We start from the raw sequence: 22,478 nt of genomic DNA, 5'->3' as shown, positions 1-22,478 counted from the left end.
TGACTAAAATCAGCCAGCTCTGTGAGCATATCACTAGTATTTTGAACTGTGCATCCGATAGGTTGGCTATCTCTTTGTCGCTTAGAAGTATTGGCTTTGGGGCTTTGAGCTGTTCTTCTTTTTGAGCCATAATATTTTGGTCTGGTCACACCTGTTACATATGAGGGGCAGAGCCTTAGGTGTTCACCAGGGCAGGGCAACCCAGTTGCTGGGTTGTGATGCTATATGTGGGGGAGGGGTCAGAGAGGGAACAATGGCACTTGCTCCACTCTCTCGGATTTTGGTCCCCTCTGCCGCTTCCCACAAGCAAATTGGACCCTTCTGGTGCTGGTTCCCAGGTGGGTGGGCTTGTGTACGTTCTAGGACCCTGTGGGTCTGTCCAACGAACTCTCCTGTGAGGCTGGGAACCTTTCCCAGCACCTCAACCCCGAAAGTTTTTCCGATTGATGCTTTTAGGCTTTATTTCCCGGTGCTGAGGCTCTGGGGCTCTGGGGCTCTGTGTTGCGTGGTCTATCTCACTGACCATTTTTAAACCTGCCTGGTTTATCTGCGCGGGAATGTGTATCCGAGGTCAGCCAGCTGCCTTGGGAGCCTTACTGGGTTTTTGTCCCGTGCCTGCCTGGTCTGCGAGTTACCGCCTCCTCCTGCTGGGACCCTTCTCTGCAGACCGCTGACTCCACCCCTCTTACCGGTCTGGATAAATGGTTCGTTGATGCCAGACTTCCGTACAGTTCAATATTCTTTCTGTTTTGATTGTGTTTTTATTTCTAAATCTTTGTTGTTCTTAAATTTGGTTGTGCAACGAGATACAGTGTGTCCACCTACGCCTCCTCCATTTGGCCAGAAGTCCCCTACTCTTTCTATAGGCATTTGTTGATGTGTGTAACTTTAGTTCCTGAATAAAAAGAAAACAAGTGCCAGAAGTAAAGTCAGTAGTGAATATTAATTTCTTAGTTGAGCAAAGAGTTGTTTGCTTTCACATTTCTTTGTATTGTGTGGCATCTTCTGTCATAAATTTCTCATCTTTTGTTTACATTAGTCCTTATTTTTTTGGAACGATTTACATATCTGTATTTTTGTAATAAGAACTTTTAGTATGATAATTTTTTAATTTTTTAATTTATCTTTAGAAGGGAAGAGAAGGAGAGAAATATCAATGTATGGTTGCTTTTGGTGCATCCCCTGCTGGGACCTGGCCCCTGCTGGGAATTGGCTTGCACCCCAGGCATGTGCCCTGACGGGGAATCAAACCTCGATCTTCTGGTTTGCGCTCAATCCACTGAGCTACACCAGCCAAGGCTTAGTATGATAATTTTTAAGAATTAATCAACAAATTCATCTTAAGCCCAGAAAACAGCAAATTACTGTAATTTATAAGTGGCATTTTGTCTTCGTAGAAAGTGAATAAAGTGTATTTTCTTTCATAAAAATATGAATTTATCATTTTCCTGATGTTATGGTGATTATGAGTAAAAAATTGGTGTGAAATTAGTTGCTGTCTGACTTATGTTTTAAAAGCAAGAGTAAAGTGATGGGTCATAGATTTGAATGCGTGTTATTGTTGAGTAGATTGGTCTTGAATGCGTGTTATTGTTGAGTAGATTGGTCTTTTAACTATTTAACCAACACTGGTTTTGAACGTCTCTGTTCAGTGCTGGGTACTCTCCTAGAAGTTAGAGTTTTAAAGGTAATGAAGATGTGCACTTCTGTGAATTTATGGGATCTTTGTGTATTCTTTGTGACTTAGAACAATTTTTAACCAATGTGCTGCGAGAATTTTTAAAACACATAGTATCTGACTGTTCAGTCGGCAACACTGACCTCTTTTTCCCTAGATTGTCAAGTTAAAAAGTGACAGCGGCCAACACAATAGTTGTCTGGTGTGAATGCCCTGTCTTGAACCATAAATGTACGGCTCATGGATACCTCACTGGACTGTAGATATAGGATGCGCCCGTCATCTCTGAAAGTTCTTTTGCACAGTGTTAATCTAGATGACAAAGTTCTATGAGAAATATGTTTAGAAGGGCCTTAGTTGTATGGAAGTTAATCAAGAATTGCAAAGGGTATTTTCTTAAATTGAGCTCCTCTAAGACTTTGAATATGACAGCATCAGTTGATATTTGGAACATTTCAGGTGTTTAATTTTTATACTTTTGCTTCCAGAGTAAAATATACATTCTGTAGTTTCATTTCAGGATTATCAAAATTGTCATGTTCGACTCTCAAGATGATTTTGAAAGTTAGAATTTGTGATTTCACATTTCTATGTTACATTTGATTTCATTGTGCTTTCTCTTAAGGCAAATGCTTATTTAACAAGATCTTATCTTTTTATTTTTCTTTGTTTCCATTCATTGATTAAGCCCCTGAGGTTTTGAGACTTTCTTGCCATTTAGGTAATTCCTCATCTATTTAATTAATCCCTCATCCCTCACCCTGCTAAGCAGCAAGTGAACGATTTCATGGGAGAGGGAAGCTCTCATTGTTTATTTTCCCACTCAACTTTAGATACATGAAGTTAAGGGGTAAAACACTGGTGATATAGCCATACTTTTCATGTGAATATGTAGTAAAAATTAGTGAAAATTTACCATTTTCCCCCAAATGGAAATAACTTTTGTCATTTTGATTATGTAATACACTGATTAGAAAAACTGGACATTAGCAAAATTAAAATGTGGGAAATTCCTCTTGATCTCAATGGTAATACTCCTAGCGTGTTGTCTGATAATGGCTGTTGGTTTAAGGTAATACATGTTTTTTTTACTGTATTAGCAGTTTAATGCAAAAAAGCACCATCTCCATAGATTCCGAAAGGCATTTGATTCCATTTAACATCCATTTAAAAATCTCTTACTAAAATATAAATATTCCACTAAATATGATCAATTTTATTAATAGATTTTTCTAATATTGAACTGTCTTTTTCCTAAAATGAACCTTCTTTGGTCACGTTGTATTACTATTTTAATGGGCTACTTGATACTTACTGCCAGTATTAATTAAAAAAATAGATCAGTGGGGTTTTTTCTTCTTTTTTGTGTTGTTACCAGATTTTAGTATCACCAACAGTTGAGAATCTGTCCCTGAATCTGTTTTCTAGAACAGTTTAAAAAGTGTGGGATTTAACCTGGTCCTTTAAAGTTTTATCTTTCTGTTTGAGCTTTTAGGATATAATTCTTTGCAGCTTTCCTAAATTCTTCTATATAGGGATTGATAGTCTTAGTTTTCAAATTATCAGCAAAGAGTTATACACATTTATTTTTTGTGTCTGTGGTTAGAAATCCTTTTCTTCTTAATTTTGTTTTTTATTTCAGTAGACTAATTAAGGTTTTACCTATTTTATTGTTTCCAAGGAACAGATTCTTCAGTTTTAAATAGGTTTTCTAATTCAGTTTCACTTTAATCATTGTGCATGCCTCTCTTCTAAAGGATTACTGATGCCCAAGTGGTGTTCCTTTGTATGTCTCTTTAAGTGAGGGAAGTGAAGTGAGGAGTGAGAACTGCTTGTCTGTGGTGTCTGCTTCCTACCTCTGTAGAATCTCAGTGCTTCCATGTTATAGGTGGTCGCTTCGACAGAAGTGCTTAAGGTTCCAGAATATGGCTGTGAATGACCAGTTGCAGGTCATAGCTTTTCCTTCCCTCGTGTCATGGTTTGGTTAAAAGGACTTTTGAAAGAATTAATACTGTGCAGTGTCTTTTTTATTCTCCAATTAGAACCTTTTGGCATTTGCTGTGCTAACTTCATGTATACTAGCAACACAAGACTGCTTGCTTAGGTCATACCTTTCTGCTTAATGACCTTAGCACTTCTCAGTAAAATGAGTGGTGGGTGGGTTTTAATACCAACAGCATTTTAGAATGTTAGAAAACGTGATACTATGAAACTAAGGTGTATTTAGTCACAATTAATCAGCTAACACTTCTGTTTGTTTATTGAAATGTTCATTTTGTGTTGATATCACATATATTTTGTGACTAAGTGTTTCTGCTACTTGAGACTAAATTTAAGTACTTGTTTTTCTTTGTAGGTATAAGCGTGTCTTTTCAGTTGGAACCCATGCGATTACTACATATAATCCCAATACTTTAGAAGTAACAAATCAGGTAATCATGTTAGAAGCTGTTCAGTGTTTGAACTCCATTTGAGTTTTAAAAGCTGGGATATAACCCAAAACTCCCTGGCATGAAAATCAGATTAAAACTTTAGGTTAGGAATGTCAGATGTGAAAAATATTGATATATAATGCTCCAGTGCTGAGGACCAAAAATAAACAAACAAAAGGAGGGCAGAAAGAGAATGTGCTTATTTCTAGGTTTTAAGTGGTATAACTTTTTGATATGTTACTGTAGATTATAGCCATCTTGCTCATATAAAATTGGTAAGTTAGTTTTTAAATAATTTTAAAGGCTATATTGTTAGTGTAATACATAAATCACAAGTGCAATGATTGGAAAATATTTGTCATGGAACTAGGGTTGCTGATTATAAAGACAAGACTAACCTGAAAATGATAAGTAAACATATTTACATATATTCTAGCTCATTGTAATTCTAGGGTAGGCATGTTTTACAGATTCCTTCTGTCACTGATTTAAACAGATTTGCAGGTAATGATACAGTTTTATTCCCCAATTTGTTGTGCTTCCCTGTATTTATTTTAGTTGCTTTAGATTAATGTCATTAATCATTGAAATCGGAATACAGACAGGATTCTTTATTGTGTCTGATTACTGAAAATCTTTAAAAAATTTTTGTGTTATAGAATTAACTTCTAGACCTCAGGACTTCTAGACCTTAGTATTATTTTATATAATTTTTATCATTTAATCAGTGATTGTGAAATTAAAGTAATGAAAATAATTGTTGCATTTCACTGTATTGTAGCACCAGTTAAAATGATTCCTTTCTTTTGTTAGTGGCCTTATGGAGACATTTGTAGCATCAGCCCTGTTGGGAAAGGTCAAGGAACAGAGTTCAACCTCACATTTCGGAAAGGCAGTGGCAGAAAGTCAGAAACTTTAAAATTTTCTACAGAGCACAGAACAGAACTTCTTACAGAAGCATTGGTAAGAGCAGTTCCATGTCAGGAAACAAAATTTCTCCTCCTTTAAAGGTGAAATTTACATTAGAGTGAGATACTAATGTTCCGAGCCTCCGTTCCCACTATGCTTATTTTCCCTTACTGATCTTTAACACAGCACTGAAACTTTTACTTTTCTCTAGGTCAAAGACCGGAAAGTCCTGTATAGTTACAGTTTTAGTCTTTTTTAAGTGTATGTACAGAACAAAGTAGTTACCTGTTGGATTACTGCATCTATTTGCCAGTACAATTCTTCACACTTTCTGTTGAGTGCCCTTTTCTAACAGCATGGCTGCCAGGTTAGGGTTTTACTTGTCCTGGGTGGAAAGGACTGATCCCTGATTCTTTCCTACTAGTCTGTTGTTTTTAACTGTTGTTGTATTTTCTCTTTCAGAGATTTAGGACTGAATTTTCAGAAGGAAAAATCACAGGAAGGGTAAGTATTTAACATTTATTATTGTCCATTTTTAGTTGTTCCAATGTTGCCCTTTATTATAAAAATCATTCCATGATCTTGTGTTCTTTTTCTGGCAAAGCTAAAGGGAAAAAAAGGAAACACAATTTTAACATCTCCTGTTACTGCATGATAGAGAGTGGTGAATGTAGTTTAACAGGAAACTACAGTATGAGGAATTAGATTTGTGACTGTTAATAATACTGGTGGTTGGGGAGAGTCTTCAGGCAGAGAATTCTGGAGCATGGAAGACAACGCTGTCCTCATTCAGTATTCTGAAGAGCAGCAGTAACACTGCATGGCAGATTATGACCGTTGGAACACACAGTAGTTTTTTGATGTAGAAGTTCCCAGTTTCATATTTATGAAAGTTGTAAGACTTGGGTATATCAGAAGTGTCTCGTCATACATTCTTGTTCTGGATCTGGCTGGGAATGTAGCTTTGGGGGAAGTCATGGTTATTATCCGAATCTTCTTAACTTTTTCCCAGGCCTTCTCTAGTCATGTGCTAGCAGCATTTAAACTAAATCAGAGACTTCTGGGGTGGGGAAATGGGAGTGTATACTCTTTCACTCCTTTGAAATACTGCATTGTTTCCATGAGGTGTGCTTTTTTAGTGGGGGGGTGGGTAGGAGGGGGCAGAATAAGGCCTAAACTCATAGCGGTGTTCAGAACTCTGGCTTCTGGCGAAAGATAGGGACTGAATTCTGATTTGCTGGCAGTGCCATTCCTCTCTCTCTTTAAAGCCCTCATTGTCTGTTTTAGCATCCCAGAAGCCTTACTGGTTTTAACTCAAGCAATTGGCTGATTGCCCAGGAACCATTTAGCGTAGTTTAATGGCAGTTGGCAAACTGCTTGTTTCTTGTCCCTGTGAAATACCAATTTCTATAAATCATAATTTGATATTCTTAATTTAGTTATTTTATGTTAGCAGATGAGCTCTCTGTATATCTCATCTGTAAATATGCTTTTGGAAACATACTTACAGATTTTGTTTGTAAGCCTCCCTTTATATCAGTTAACTTCAGCAACTTAATACTTTTTAAAACTTTGTGGTGGAATCAAAGTCTCTAGAGGATGGCCTGGAGGACAGCCCATATAATACTACATCAGGACCCAGTGGCACCTTCTCCCCCCAGGCGCTGTGCTGGCTAAACAGCATTGTTGCATAAATGGAGTTTGGCCTTCAGGCCTTCAAAATTGCCCCTAGGGTCTTTAAGTCCCTTTTTGGCCTTCACAGTCCTGAGGGATAATGATGTGTTTCCATGCGGCATGTCGCATTATGACAGTTGCCTTCTGGAAGGATGGGGAATATCCTGCAGAGTGGGTTTGGAACTTGCAAATAAGCATAGATTCATAGAGTACTTTTTGGTGATTCCCTTCCACCTCACTCCTGGAGCGGTATGGCTGTGCTCTGTCCTTTAGCTCAGAATTAAGACTCTAAATAAAATGTTGGGTTAGTGCAGGCCCTTTTGTCTTTCTACAGAATTCCTTTTATGGAACTGTAATGTGTATGTCACCAATGAATAATGCTGAGGGGACTTAGTGTGATATGATCCTATGAACCTCGTCACTGGGTTTAGTGTTGGTATGTTAGGGAGGTGTTTATTATTTAATGCCTTACTCTCTTTTCTGAATACCTACAAGAGAATTTCTCTGACTTCATTATTAGAAATAGTTATGCTCTTGAGCTATGTAGCTGACCATATGGATGGACAGGAAACGGTGGGTGGACTTTTTGGGTGGACAAAGGGATAGTCATTTTACATCTGACATTTTATTATCCTTGTTTTATCTTTGCCTCATTTTCCCTGCATTTTAAATTATTTTTTCTGTAATAACCATAATTTTGGTTAGCAGCCTCAACTAAACCTTTTCTTCTAAAAATTTAGAAAATGGAATTTTACTTGCTAACAAGATCAAACTTCTAAAGATAGCTTCAGTGTGATTCGAAAAGCTTAAGGTCAGACTGAGGCTTTGGCTTTTGTGTGTGTGTAGAAAGAAAATCTATATGAATGAACTGAAGTAGCTCTGGTGCTTTGAATACTAGCCCTGGGTGGATAGCTCAATTGGTAAGAGCTTCGTCCCAACAGTCCAAGGTTGCAGGTTCCATCCCAGGTCAGGGCACATTTAATAAATTAGCCAGTAAATGCATAACTAAGTGGAGTAAATTAAATACCGTCACTGCGGCAAAGTGCGATTTAGCTCTTTTCCTTATCTAATTTAATGAAAAGAGTCCATCAATAGAAGTTGAAATCTTTTTCCCAAAAAAACTTTTCCAGAATGACATTTCTATTTAAATTTTCCTTTATTTTCTTTTTGTCGATTTGCATAAGAGTGACTTAAAATTATTTTATAAAATATTATAACCCAAAACTTAATTTAAAAAGGACATGTTGTCTTCAGCTAGAGTGAACATTCTTAATTAAACAAACACAAACCTCCAAATAGCTAAAATTAGTGTTTTTAACAATTGGGATAGTAGTTCTAAATATTTATAGTATTGCTTAGGCTCTTGGTTGTTTCAGTAATGACTAGTACATTAAATGTAACTGTATTTTATGGTAAGCGTATGTATGAACCTAAAGTTAATATTATTTTTCTCTAGAGATATAACTGTTATAAGCATCACTGGAGTGACACCAGAAAACCTGTTATTTTGGAAGTAACTCCTGGAGGCTTTGACCAAATCAATCCTGCGACTAACAGAGTCCTCTGTTCCTATGACTACAGAAATATTGAAGGATTTGTAGATCTCTCTGATTATCAAGGCGGGTTCTGTATACTTTATGGAGGATTTAGTAGATTGGTAAGTTGCATTTTTTAAAAATCATTTAAAAAGAGGTATGTCCATTTGAAAGAAACTGGTTCTTCCATTTTATTTTGAAATGTCACATGAATCCTTTAGAAAAAGTACGGTAGTAAGAGTTTAGAGTTTGGTATCAAAAAGCTTAAGTCCCAATTTGCAGCTCTCTAAAATGAGAATAATATATGTCATAGGGCTTTTTTTGAGGATGAGGTGAGATTATGTAAGATACTTACTAGCAGTGTGTGGTTTTGTATTCGATAAATGGTAGGTTAGAATTGTTATTTTTATTAGTATTAGTGTCTGTTGTCCAGTTTCTAAGCTTTCTTTGAAAAGTATTTAAAAATCTCTTGTTTTCATAGTCCTTTTTCCTTTGACCATGTTTGTAATCTGGAATCTAAATATGCATTGAGACTTCAGGTTTGAGATTTTTGCATATTTAATCTTAAAATTTTGAATTACATGTAAATTGTGGAATACAGCAGAAGCCATGTAAGATGCTTAGCAGCCTGTTGGCTTATCAGTACTAGAAGCTGAGCTATAGATGATGACCATCTTTTTTTTTTTCTTTAATAAGAAACATCCTAGTTTCCTTAATGAAACCCCACATCTCAAAGATGAGCAGTAGAGAGAGAGCTACCTTAATGACCTGTGGGCACTACTCCAAGATTTAGCGTTCCGTACATATATTATGCTTCCCAGGCTAGTGGAGTCCAGGCCTGCACTGGACTTTCAGATACGTAAGAGGCTAGACTCGCAGGGGTGTCCAGCCTTTTGGCGTCTCTGGGCCACACTGGAAGAAGAAGACTTGTCTTGGGCCACACATTCAATACACAAACATTAATGAAAGCTGATGAGTGAAAAAAAGGTTTTAAGTAATATACAATTTTGTGTTGGGCAGCATTCATAGCTGTCCTGGGCTGCGGGTTGGACACCTCTGGTAGAAGGTAGGTAGCAAAGGGTGGTAAAATGAATGAAGAGGCGGGGCAAACAATCTGATCGACAAACTGTTAACTTTTCAGAGCTGTAGATCTTTTCCCATCCTACATAACCAGCCCTCTTTATTCAGGTGATGAGGACCATCCTAGTGCCCCTCATGCAGGAACGTGCATGTGGGCATTTTGGTACCTCTGAATCTACACCCAAAAGGTGGCCTTAGTGCTTTCTCCCACCCTGCAACAGCCTTGCATCTGCTGTGGTGGCGCCATCTAAAGGGTTGTCTCTTCCCTGGGCAGCGGAAGTTTGTGATGATTGATTGACATCAAACACTGTGGTGGAAAATGTACCTAATTACAGGAATATGGCCTTGCAGACCTTAACTGGGCAACTGTATTGCAGTAATTCAACCAAGCTGTACAATGCATAGGGTAAACATTAAGGGTGAGAATTGTGATAGTCCTTACTTGCCTACATTTTTTATTGCCTAGTGGGATCGAGCAGTTTTAATTTTAATCATCCACTTTTTAAGCATACTCTGCCTTATAAAATACAGTAGCTAAAAGGAGCCACCTCACTACAGTTATAAGAGCATGACAGATTCATTCAGCAAATCTTTATCTGCTCGCTTCTGCATCCATAGTGACTGAGATAAACTGTTGGATTAAAATCAGTTTTTAAAACATAATCTGATCTGGTATTTTTCTGCAAGGGAGATAACTGACATTCTGGGCTTTGTTTTCTTTTGTTGGACTTTACCCCCTTTACAGGACTTTTTGCATTTCTGCCCTTCAGGCACCAAATACAACTAGCAATACCTTATTCTTGACCTTTGTAAATATACTCCTGGAGGTTGGTTTGTAATATCTATAGGCCAGTGACTTCTAAACATTTAAACATTCTTCAAGGTAATCCTTGAAGAAAGCCCACTATATGAAAACATTAATTCAGAGCTGCCTTAGTTGAAACTGAAATTCTGCCCGCACAGTTACCCTTACCCACCAAGTCCACTTGACTTTGCCGAGGTGCCCGCAGGGGTCCTTTATGAAAGCTCCAGAGCGTTGTTTTCCACATGGTGATGGAAGCCACAATTTCCATTCAGTGAGTTATTTTCAAGGCTCTACCAGACTTTGTGATTTTAATTTTGTGATAATGTTTCATCTGCAGTATGCTATTTACCTCTGATAAGATCTACTACCTTTTTGTCTTCTCAAATTGTTACGTCATTCTCTTTCCTGTGAGTTGATTCAGTATGGTAACATTTTAGTTACTTCAATCCTGACTTTTTAAATTTCAAAATTTGCGCAGCATTTATTTGCATCAGAGCAAAGAGAAGAAATTATCAAGAGTGCAATAGATCATGCTGGCAACTTCATAGGTATTTCATTGCGGATCAGAAAAGAACCTTTAGAATTTGAGCAATATTTGAATCTCCGCTTTGGAAAATACAGCACTGATGAATCCATCACATCTTTGGCAGAGTTTGTAGTACAAAAAATATCTCCTAGACATTCGGTAAGACCTGTGTGTTAAAAATAAAAATTTGTTTATCTGGTTTTAGCACTTTTTAAATAACCTTTTTATGTGTCGATTTTGCTTGAAGGAACCTGTAAAAAGAGTGCTAGCGCTTACAGAGACATGTTTAGTGGAACGCGATCCAGCCACCTATAATATTGCAACACTGAAGCCTTTAGGAGAGGTAAGGTTCATCAGTGTTCGCTGAAAAGAGATTTCTTCCCACTGGTTAATTAAAATACGTTTCTATTTTAACGTTTTTTCATGCTTAAAGAATAGGAAACAGGATGAATCTGTATTTACTTCTTCACATTATTATATATATTGATCTTTAGAACAAGGAATATTTCAAAATTTATTTTCAAAGTATACAGTGAATGGAACTTTTTATTCAGTAATTGTATGAAAATTTGAGACTTAAGCAGGCATCTCTTGAATTCTGATATTGTAAGCAAGTTATATATATATTTTTAAAGATTTTATTTATTTATCTTTAGAGGGGAAGGGAAGGAGAGAAGGAGAGAAATATCAATGTATGGTTGCCTCTCGTGGGTCCCCAGCTGGGAACTGGCCTGCAACCGAGGCATGTGCCCTGACTGGGAATTGAACCGTAATCGTGTGGTTTGCAGGCCTGCACTCAATCCACTGAGCTATACCAGCCAGGCCAGGAAGCAAGTTATATTTTTAAATACTGATTTTGTAAAAGTGATGTGTAGCTTTTCTAACAAAATACCATAAAATTAAACATCTTTTGTTGAATTTGTTTTTTGCTTTTATTAGGTATTTGCCTTGGTTTGTGACTCAGAAAACCCACAACTTTTTACCATTGAATTTATTAAAGGGCAAATACGGAAATATTCTTCAACAGAGAGGTATATTTTTATTTTAATTCATCAAGTTTTTGAATTCTAGTATATGTACATGGCAAAGTGCTTCATCAAAGAAGGAAACCAAAGATTTGTAATCTAGAACTTTATGTAATTTACGAATAGACAACATTATTTTGTTGTGTATTTAAAATGATTTAAGTCATTTTTTTTAGATTTTATTTATTTATTTATCTTTAGAGGGGAAGGGGAGAGGGAGAGAAACATCAATGTATGGTTGCCTTTTGTGTGTCCCCTGCTGGGAGTTGACCTGCAGGGAACTGGCCTACAACCCAGGCATGTGCCCTGACTGGGAATCGAACCTCGATCCTCTGGTTCGCAGGCCTGCGCTCAATCCACTGAGCTACACCAGCCAGGGCGATTTAAGTCATTTTAATTTTCAAATTCCTAGAGAGAAAAATATGATGACTTGATTTTAAATGAAATGAAAATAAAGTATGTTTCTGAAACCTAAGCTTTTAGAGTATATGCATATTGTTTGTATCACAGCAGCAAGTTCCTTTAATGTGAGTACTTGAAGTTGGCTTTTTCTAGGTTAGTGTTGCTGGGCTAGTTACTAATTCTCCAGTAGAATAGGCTTACATGTTTTTATATGACTGTGGCTTGAGCAGTTCTGAGCAGTTCTCATAGGCTGCCTTCTAATCAAAATTCCCTTTAATTCTCCATTGTAAAACCTTTTTATTTCCGACCTTGTTTAGAGATTCCTTATTAGCAAGTTTGCTGGATGGAGTAAGAGCTTCTGGTAACAGAGATGTTTGTGTAAAAATGACACCGACCCACAAAGGTCAGCGGTGGGGCTTGCTCAGCATGCCTGTCGATGAGGAGGTGGAGAGCCTTCATCTCAGATTCCTGGCTACTCCTCCCAGTGAGTGCTGCTTTATGTAGAATTGTCTCCACCCACTTACTTAGTACTCCTTAAGAATTAGGAATGCAAAACTCCGAATTCTTTTGAATCTTTTCATCTCCTTGCAGATGGCAACTTTGCAGATGCTGTATTCAGGTTCAATGCTAATATCTCATACAGTGGAGTTCTGCATGCAGTAACACAGGATGTAAGATAAATTGTATCATAACTTAATCATTGTCGTTAACTTTTAGTGTGGAAACTTTTTTGAAGTAATCTTCTTCACCCAGGGTCTCTTCTCAGAAAACAAAGAAAAACTGATCAATAACGCCATAACGGCGTTATTGTCCCAGGAGGGAGATGTCGCATCGAACGCAGAACTGGAAAGCCAGTTCCAGGCTGTGAGGAGGCTTGTGGCTTCCAAAGCTGGTTTTCTGGCCTTTACTCAGCTTCCAAAGTAAGTTGTCTTCTGAAATGTAGCTTTTAGAGAATTTTCACAAGTAATCAGCAATTTACCTTTTTATAGCTGTTTAAACCTGATGCCTCTTATGTGGTGATATGATAGTTTGTACTCATAAGAAGTAGAAAAGGAAGGTGAGTGAAGTTTAACGGAGACACTGGTATCATGCTCATCAGTAATGTTACTGACTCTTGTTGCCGTGAATTTAAGTGGGGAATTAGATGCTTTTTCGTTTTAATTAACCTCAAAAAAAAATCTTCCCCCTCAAAGAAAAAATTATTCTGAAAACTGTTGTGTTCCAAAGATGGGATTCCCAAGTATGTATGCCATTGCTACAGTAATGCAATGGGAACTTAATGACTTAACAATTTTGTGTTTTAGTAGTAAGAGAATAACGCTCTGATATCGTCATTGTAGTAAGAGAATAACGCTCTGATATCGTCATTGTGTGCTCGTTTGTTATTGTTGAACAAGGTTTCGGGAGCGGCTGGGCGTGAAGGTGGTGAAGGCCCTCAAGAGGAGCCACAACGGCGTGACCCACGCCGCCGTCGACATGCTCTGCGCCCTCATGTGTGTAAGTGACGTCGCTCTCACGTTGACTGGCAGTGAACATTTCCACAGGCCTGGGTTGTAATTTCACCATTGGAGTTCAGTGTTTCTGTGTCCTAAATTGCTCTTACAGCCTCTTATTTACGCAAATAAACATTTGTTTAGCACATCCTGTAGCGTTGGCACTGTTCTGTGTGCTAGAACTACGAAGACGTTAAGACAGTGTTCCTTCCTTCCTTGAAATTGTTGGCAGTCTAGTAAGGAAGGCATATGCGTATGATACAAAGTAGGTAGGGGCCATGGAATACCTAAGTTTTGGTTTTGTGATGAGGGGAAGGTAAATGATTTTTAGAGAGTCTTTTAGGGAGACGTTGAACTTTACATGTTGAAGGACAGGCAAGTATTTTCCAGCTGTGAGAAGGCTTCCTGGGAGAGGGTTGGCATTAGAAAGGCGTGTTGGGGAAGCACCAAATAACTAAGTAGGGCTGAATCATAAAGTGTGTACTGGGGGTACGTGGAGTTAAGAGATGCTTGCGGAGACAGTCATAAAAAGCTTTGGTTTGTATCCGACAGGGTAGCTAGATTTGTGTCCTGTAGTAAGGAACAACTGAGAGATTTTCAACTCAGGAGCAGTGGTCTGTCAGGTTTGAATTTCAGAACATTCTTGGGTTGTATGTGGAGAATCGATTACAGGTCAAGTCAGAGGCAGGCAGACCAGATGCTCATGTAAGGGTCCAAGGCAGGGCGGGGGCTTGAAGATAGAGATTTAACTTGGTGACAGCTTGTGTGGGGGAGAAGCAGTTGTTTGGTATCTTTGAAATTTCTGACTCACTTCAGTTATATATATAATATGTAGTACTTTTTTCTTATATAAAGTGTTTTAGGCAAGTTTAGTGGTATAGAGTAAAAGTAAGCAATCATATGTACATGACCTTGCATTTATTCCCAAAAGTGAATTTTATTATCTTTACTACAAATAATGTGATTAAAAGAATTAGTGGGATGCTAGAAAGTAAAATACAGTCATCTAAAACAAACACATTTGAGCCCTCATTGCATGTTAGGTTTTGGCTGTGTTGTTTTTACATGCATTTTCTCATTTAAGCTTCAAAATAGTCCCAGGAAACAAGTACTACTACTACTATTCCCACGTTATAGCCGATGAAAAGGAGACTGAGAGTTAAAGTAGTTTAACCTTGCCTCGGGTCAGCTGAAGGCAGTAGTGAAGGAGGGTTTTACCTGTACTCCTTACTAGCTTTCCGAACCCTTTTATACTCGCAGGTGTCCCACAGCTGAAAGAAAATCACCTTGAGACAAAGAAGTATTTGCTGTCAATTTTAGTGTTTGCTTTTCAATGCTAAGTTTTATTTCAGATTTAAATTGTGAAATTGGGGAGTGGGAATGGATTACTTGCCTTGTAAGGAGATCGGTGACTTCTGAGGGAGTACCTCGTACAGTACTATCTTTAGTAACTTGATGGGCGGGCTCATTTTAAAGTGTTACCAGATCCGAGGGTAATCATCACTGCTGCCTCCTGGTGTTATCAGTTTTTTCTGTGTTTAATGAATACTCTTTATAAATGTCTTTCGGGTGATGCCAGCAACATGGGCGTGCTCATGAATTACCCCTGTTTTTAATCAATAATAGCCCATGCATGATGACTACGACTTAAGACAAGAACAGCTAAACAAAGCTTCTCTTCTCTCTTCAAAGAAGTTTCTGGAAAACTTACTGGAGAAATTTAACTCTCATGTGGTAAGTCATAATTAAGTGTGTCTTCCTGAGAGCTGCCACATGTTGTTGAAAAGCATTCTGGACCTGCGACGTGAACAGTTTGTTTGTTTTCATTGTGGCCTCTGACTTTGATTGGTGTTTAGTTGCAGTTCAGCTCGGCCGACTAGTAATACCAATTATAATTATTGTTCTGGGACTGTATACACTCATTGGGCGGGGGGGGGGGTGGGACTTGCAAAACCTTTAGATATAATGATATATTAAGCTTTTAAGCTTAATATTTTTTGTTTTTCTTTCTTTGAATTGTCATTGTAAAATAAACTGTCCTAAAAAAAATTTAAGCTTAATCTTTGTTATCCAGCCATTGGTTAGCAGTTTTGGAAAAGGGCAGTCTATAACCTCTTAGAAGGAACATTAACAAGTTGCCAGAGTTTTACGAGTGTTGTCAAAGATTGGTTTTAATACAAACACACGTTAATGTTACTTGTACATGTTTGAGGAGTCTTCCTTATTCTCTGGACATTTGACAGAAGTTTATTTCCTTTTGAGATACGGTAAGCAGTGGGTTTGTTACATTAGTGAAATGAGGAGTACTTCAAGCTTTGAACATCGTGTAGAATAATTAAATGTTTACTTCTAGTATATAACATAATAGAAACAAACGAATGAAGTTCTCTGTCTTGAGTCAAGGCAATACGGTACTTTGTTTCAGGATCATGGGACTGGTGCCCTCGTTATCAGCTCACTCTTGGACTTCCTCACTTTTGCCCTCTGTGCTCCGTACAGTGAGACAACGGAGGGGCAGCAGTTCGATATGCTCTTAGAAATGGTAGCATCCAATGGAAGAACCCTCTTTAAACTCTTTCAGGTGAGAGCTTATATTTTTCTAATCAGATGCAGTTAATCCCAGAGAACCTCTTTTGGGGGTCATTTTGTTTTTGAAATAATACATTTGTGCTTTTGTGGTAATGTTGATAAATATAACCTACTACATTATCACTTTAGGACATTTAATTCCACAGCATTCTTCATCTTTCATGCAGAGCTCTGTTGATGGCTTTTGATCACTGTTTTGACTTCATTGCCCATCTTTCCATCTTAAAAGTGTTGGAAAATTCATTTTTCTTCTGTGGTAGGCCCAAAGGTCTCTTATTTTTACAGATTCTCATAATAATATGAGCTTTAGCAAGGCTGCTCATAAACCCTTGAAAGCATCTGTTACTTCATAGGATACTGTAGTATTATATATATGTGTATGTATGTATGTGCTATTTTATTTTATATTATAAATGTCCATTTCTGTTTTAATATTTGATATCATTCAAAGAAGTATAATTATCATTCGAGTAAGTATAATATATTTTGTTAATCAAATAAATGTCAGCTATTTCCTATGAATGTAAGTTCTTTTTGCTTTAGTATCTGTGAGGCTCTAGATTGTAAGAATACCTTCACTAATTTTATGTATCCTTTAGTAACTTTATGGCTTATACCTTTATAAAATTATATATCCTTCTTAAGAGCAAAAAGTAAATACAGGGATGGGAAAAAGTAGGTTTACAATTGGGTGTATGTGAAACAGTTCGTTTTCTTTTAATGATGTTTATTCATTGATTTGAGAAAGAGCAGTTTGTTGTTTATGCACCCATTTATGCACCCATGGGTGCTTCTCACGTGTGCCCTGACTGGGGACTGATTCTGCAGCCTTGTTGGCATCAGGATGCTGCCCCAACCAGCCGAGCTACCCGGCCAGGGCCACAGTTTACTCTTGTGTTATTTGTTAATTACGGTATCATGTATTTGTAGTATCACCGCAAACCTACTTTTGCCCACCCCTGTATGTTGGAATAAAATTATTTCATTCTCTGATACATTTTTTCCCCATATTATAAAGCATCCTTCCATGGCAATTATAAAGGGAGCTGGATTGGTTATGAAGGCAATAATAGAGGTAAGAGAACAGTTTTGAAATTTTAAACTTACTTGAATGTTGATTGGCTATTCTAATTGAAAATGACAAAATTGCGTTTAAATCTTTTATTGGAAACATGCAATTTTTTTGTGTAAGGAAAATCACTTTAAATCTTTATTCAGAAATTAGTTTAAAATAGTTGCAGGAGCAATTCCCAATAATAAACTCAGAGTTTCTATTTCTTAGTGTGTTTTACAACAAATAAAGGTTGTTTTTTTTTAAAGATGTCCTTGTTCCTACATTATTTGTTTTATTTTAAAAGAATTAAAAGGTAGAATTCTTTCTTGCTCCTTTTTTTTGGAGAATTGGTGGTGATGGTTTTGAAATCTTTAGGAACTGAGATTGCATAGAAATCTGTTAATGTAGTTAGTTTAGAGCAAAGTGGCATCACCTAAGAATGGTACCTGAAATTAGTTCCTCGTGCTAAAGTGCATTTGCAATTGACCTCTATGAGATCAGCACAGGATATTATTTCTCCAGTGTAGTCACTTTAACCTCTGTGTTTGTTAGAAGTTGAGATTGTGTTTATGAATGTCGACTTGCGTACTAGGTGTCTACAATAGCATCCGTCTAAATGACTTTTGAATTCATGTATTCTTTTGTTGTTGTATAGTAATTTGGATTAAATGTAAGGGTGTTTTCCCCTTTTGACAAAAAACTCAGTGGTTGTTTCTCATAAGTATAACTTGTAGCTAAGTAATGAGCCTAGAAATAGCACACTTGAGTAACTATTAAAAAATTATATGTAGGTATTACACTGGTGGAACATTGAAGTTTATTTTCATTTTTATTGTGCATATACAACTAAAGGCTAACTTTTCCTCTCTAGCTAATGTGTTCTATGCTCATTTTAGCTTCCAAAGTAAATACCACATCTCATTTACAGACCTTGCAGTAGCCCAGGACAGTTAGGATCACGAGACCAAACACAGTGTATTCTCGACCCTGCTCCACCACTGTGCTGCCATTCATGCAGAAATATTTACTGAATGCCAGGTATAATCCAAAATGCTGACTTTTGGCTTCAGCACAAGTACACATTACAGATTTATAACCAGTAACAAAAGCTGGTGTTTGTTTAAGGAAGACCACATTGAAATCCTGGCGAGTATTTTAAAGTATTTTGTTCTAATTATAAAGGCTGTGCATGATTTTTGAAGAAACATTAGGATGTTCAGAAAAAATACAAGGAACAAATAAAAATAAATCACCTGTATTTTTAACATCCAGAGATAACTGCTGTTAGCATTTTGATGCATTTCCTCTCCGACTGTATGCTGTTCTAAGTGATATATGTACATATACATTCTGTGTATATATTTGCATATATGCTACACTTTTATTTGTCCAAATGATCATACATACATATTCATACTGTATGTATACTTGTACACATACTACATATTGAGTTGTACTATTATTATACACTTATACTTTTTTCAGTAACACTGTATTTTTATTTTTCGACAGGTTGTCTTTAATATCCCACTGCTTGCGTAACTTAGTTCTGTGATTACCTTAGATCAGTAGTCCTGTCTGTCCTGTCTCCAGAGTGAGTCCGTCAAAGTCAAGTCCAGTCAGAATGAAAAGAACTGCCCCTACATTACATTGTTCTTTAAAAAAATAAAGCATTGTGTTTACCAGGAAATTGAATATATTGTTAATAACAAAAGCAGCCAGGTTTGCAGATGCCTTTGGTAGAGAAATCAGAAATTGCTGATTTCTCTGTTACCTCTTCTCTTTGTTGGCTGTTATGTATTCAGGAAATGAACTTAATATTAACTTAAGCAAAGCATAATTCATACAATAAATTTGCCTGGAAACATTTAGACCTCATTCCTAAGGCAAATAATACATTTTTAAATTTTTCATTTATTGATTTGAAAGAGAGAGAGACATGAAAGGAGAGAGCAAAACATTTATATTTTCCACTTAATTATGCATGTAGTGATTGATTATTGTACGTGCCCTGACCGGGTCAAACTCCAAACCTTGGTATATCGGGATGGCACTCTAACCAACTGATCTACCTGGCTGGGGCCTTTAAAAATTACTTGTAGTACTACTTACCTGTGTTATTTTTGGGTAATTGAAGTTGTAGTTTTTACTTGTATTGAATGCTGAATAATCATTTTATCTAGAGCTGTCAAATTAATTTTGAAAAATTAGGATAGCTTTCTTCGGATTGCTGCTTTAGGGATCATTTTACCCTTTTTCCAAAGGAAGGTGACAAAGAAATTGCTACAAAAATGCAGGAGCTTGCCCTAAGTGAAGGTGCCTTACCTCGACACTTGCACACTGCGATGTTTACAGTAAGCTCAGATCAGAGGATGCTTACAAATAGGTAGGTTAAATTTAATTTGGTATAAATTAACTTGCTGTTTAGAGAATGGATTCAGATATAGTTCATAACACAAACAGAATAAGTGTTTGGGTTACATAGTGTTTTCTTTTAATTCGCTTCATTCTCCCTTTCTTTTTCCTGTAGAAGGATTATGCCCAAATGATCATTGTTTCTGGCCCTGGGTAACTGGGGAGGAATAAAGAAACGTATTTGCTTTTTTCCCACTATTATGATAGGGTGGTCATGGGGCTAGGACCTGGAAAAGAGTGCCGAGAAGCTTATGGAACGGGAACCACTTGCCCAGGGCTTTTCTCCTCACACTTCCTTTGGGCCACCCTGCGTGCAGGTGACCGACCCCATTGAAAACCTCACATCGTTTTTAAATGTCTTTGGTCAGTTAGGTACTCTAGGGGTAAAGAAAACCGTAGCATCTAACCAGCCTAATGTAGGCCTGCTCTACATCTCTTGTAAACATTTGCCTTTTAACAAATCATCTTTTTAAAAATAATGATTTGAATATAAGGAAACACATAAATCTGTTTGTTTTCCTCATAAATCTATATGAATTCCAGCCCTTTAAAACTTTATAATTCTCAATATGTGACCCTTTCAGGTATACTCAGCACACCATATTATGACTCATAGATTAAAAAAAGGAAAAATATTTTAATTATGCTCTTTTTGACTTTTTACATAATAAACTGACTTATGTTCACTTTATGATGCTATACATTTCCTTTATCACGTATGTTCGGTTACTGAATGTTTTAGTATGCTGCCTCGCCAATAGTTTATTGCTGTTTATACTGTTACGAGAAGTGGTCTGTATCTTGTGTATGTCAGTCACAAAAGTACTCTCCTGTGTGGCCTGAGAGGACAAAAGGATACAAAAGGAAGGTGGTTTCCTTGGTGTATTGCCCTGTTAGCAATGCTTGGACGCCATCTTTCATTACAGTAGACTTATGTGACGTCATATGCCATTCAGCTCCCATGCTAGGTGTTTGCTTGTTGTGTTCCTCTTTACTGTAGTTACTTGGCTATGTTTTTTACTGTGATCAATCACAATATTGAAAAGCTGTCAAGTGTCAATAAAAATACCACTTTTCATTTTGCATTGCTTTATTTTTTACAAATTGCTACTATAAAATGTTATCTCTTTTATCCCCAATGAAAGCCTTTTTAGGAATCGTTAATATGATCCCTACCAAATACCAGTGAAAAATTACAAGGGTAACTGTAATTATTTCATTGTATTAGCTTTCAAATGGGCACAGGAATGAACAGTTTTAGTAATGTTTATTTTTATTTTTTTGGTGACGGAAGAAAGTATAATTTGGGTTTTCCTATCAAACATTTTTCTTCTGGGAATGTAACATGTTTAAATACATATGATAGGTGGTTATTTGGTTATTACCCTCACAGGTTTTATGCCCATTCTTGTAGCAAATGGCATATGAATCCCTACCAAAGCACGGAGGGTGAACAGTGACCAAAACGTGTTCCCAGCTCATGAGAAGCTTCCCACTTAGGAGACAAAAGTCATTCTGAAGATTAAGACAAATAAATAAGTCATAGATTTAATGTGGATCTAGATTTTCATTTTGAACCAAAATATGCTTTTAGCTCAAAAGTGGTAGGAGAAGAATACTTTGCTCTAAGAGCTCTAAGTCTCTATCTGAACTCCAAAAGTGAAATTCCTCTCTCTCACCTTGCCAGAAATGGTATTTAAGGACGTGGTTGTAGAGCTTTGTTCATGTTCAGTGTTACACAGTTACAGAGCACTGGGATCATTCTGTCAGGACTGGTATGCAAACTAATTGTATCATCAAGTCTAATATTGCTTTTCAATTACTCTATGAAGCCTCGTACAAACCAATTGTATCAAATCTGTGTTTTTTCCAATGTTTAAATAGGGTAAGAGCCTTCTAATTTATGTTCAAGTCCTTTGAAAATTTGAGAGTTTATCAGGGAAGCATTTTAATTTGGAGAGAATTCTAAACTGTTAGCAATATGTGCATTCCTATTTCATATACCTCCAAATTAAAATATTAGTTATGCTTAATATCGCAATGATTTTTTAACTGTGGTCGTGTATCTTATGTGATATTTTGTTTTTAAAAATTCCTTTCTGTTCTAGCTGAGATAAAGCAGCAAACCTTTCTCAACGTCTGCTTTTTTCAGACAGCTAAGTAGGCATTTAGTGGGACTCTGGACAGCAGACAGTGCAACTGCAACCAACTTGCTGAAGCGCATTTTGGTAAGTCAGTTGAAACCTTGGAAGGTTTGTACACGAGTCTTGCCCAGTAAAATGTTATTGATAAGTTATTTATACCGTTAAAGGGTTTTTAAAAGTCTGGTTTTAATTTAAAAGATGCTTATCATAGGAGTTGTCTTGTAATAAATGCTACCCTCTATAACTAAATTATTGTATTTATTTGGGTTTTGAGGACTAAATTTTCTTTTGTGCAGTAGTTTTAGAAATGGATTATGTCCTGTTTTTGTTTGTTGTCTGTAGCCACCAGGTTTGCTGGCGTACTTGGACAGCTCAGATTCAGTTCCCGAGAAGGACGCTGATCGGATGCCTGTTAGAGATAATGTGAAAATAGCAATGGTAAGTATGAGTATCCTAAGTGTCTTTTCATAATGAAAGAGTGCTTAGTCTCTGATACAAACTAAAAACTTTAGAAAAAAATACCAGGAATTCACTGCATTGAATAGTAGTATTTCACAAAAATATTAACAGCTTTATTAAGATAAAATTTACATCCCTGAAACTCACCTGTCTTAAGTGTACAGTTTAACAGCTCTTATTATAGTTGTAGGGTTGCGCACCTATCACCACAATCTAATTTTGAATAGTAATAATTTTGTATTTTTTTCTTCTAACTCA

General features: G+C 36.8%; 1 protein-coding gene across 1 annotated transcript in view; it reads left to right on the top strand.

The window, feature by feature from the left end:
• The window catches only part of DNAJC13 (DnaJ heat shock protein family (Hsp40) member C13), a 110,343-nt gene that overhangs the window by 24,863 nt on the left and 63,002 nt on the right, over nucleotides 1–22,478 (top strand). Inside the window, exons 3-19 of the mRNA XM_037061279.1 lie at nucleotides 4,035–4,110; nucleotides 4,924–5,073; nucleotides 5,482–5,523; nucleotides 8,150–8,350; nucleotides 10,592–10,798; nucleotides 10,887–10,982; nucleotides 11,579–11,670; nucleotides 12,384–12,550; nucleotides 12,658–12,737; nucleotides 12,820–12,986; nucleotides 13,464–13,563; nucleotides 15,186–15,293; nucleotides 15,985–16,140; nucleotides 17,167–17,223; nucleotides 19,467–19,588; nucleotides 21,770–21,845; nucleotides 22,104–22,199. Of these exons, the coding sequence (XP_036917174.1) occupies nucleotides 4,035–4,110; nucleotides 4,924–5,073; nucleotides 5,482–5,523; nucleotides 8,150–8,350; nucleotides 10,592–10,798; nucleotides 10,887–10,982; nucleotides 11,579–11,670; nucleotides 12,384–12,550; nucleotides 12,658–12,737; nucleotides 12,820–12,986; nucleotides 13,464–13,563; nucleotides 15,186–15,293; nucleotides 15,985–16,140; nucleotides 17,167–17,223; nucleotides 19,467–19,588; nucleotides 21,770–21,845; nucleotides 22,104–22,199 (1,993 nt within the window). The remainder of the gene's footprint in view (nucleotides 1–4,034; nucleotides 4,111–4,923; nucleotides 5,074–5,481; nucleotides 5,524–8,149; nucleotides 8,351–10,591; nucleotides 10,799–10,886; nucleotides 10,983–11,578; nucleotides 11,671–12,383; nucleotides 12,551–12,657; nucleotides 12,738–12,819; nucleotides 12,987–13,463; nucleotides 13,564–15,185; nucleotides 15,294–15,984; nucleotides 16,141–17,166; nucleotides 17,224–19,466; nucleotides 19,589–21,769; nucleotides 21,846–22,103; nucleotides 22,200–22,478) is intronic.

The sequence above is a fragment of the Sturnira hondurensis genome, unplaced genomic scaffold (genome assembly GCF_014824575.4).
Source record: "Sturnira hondurensis isolate 20B ecotype Veracruz unplaced genomic scaffold, ASM1482457v3 Scaffold0013299, whole genome shotgun sequence".
In the NCBI taxonomy this organism is placed as follows: Eukaryota; Metazoa; Chordata; class Mammalia; order Chiroptera; family Phyllostomidae; genus Sturnira; species Sturnira hondurensis.
This window is presented reverse-complemented; position numbering and strand designations above follow the sequence as displayed.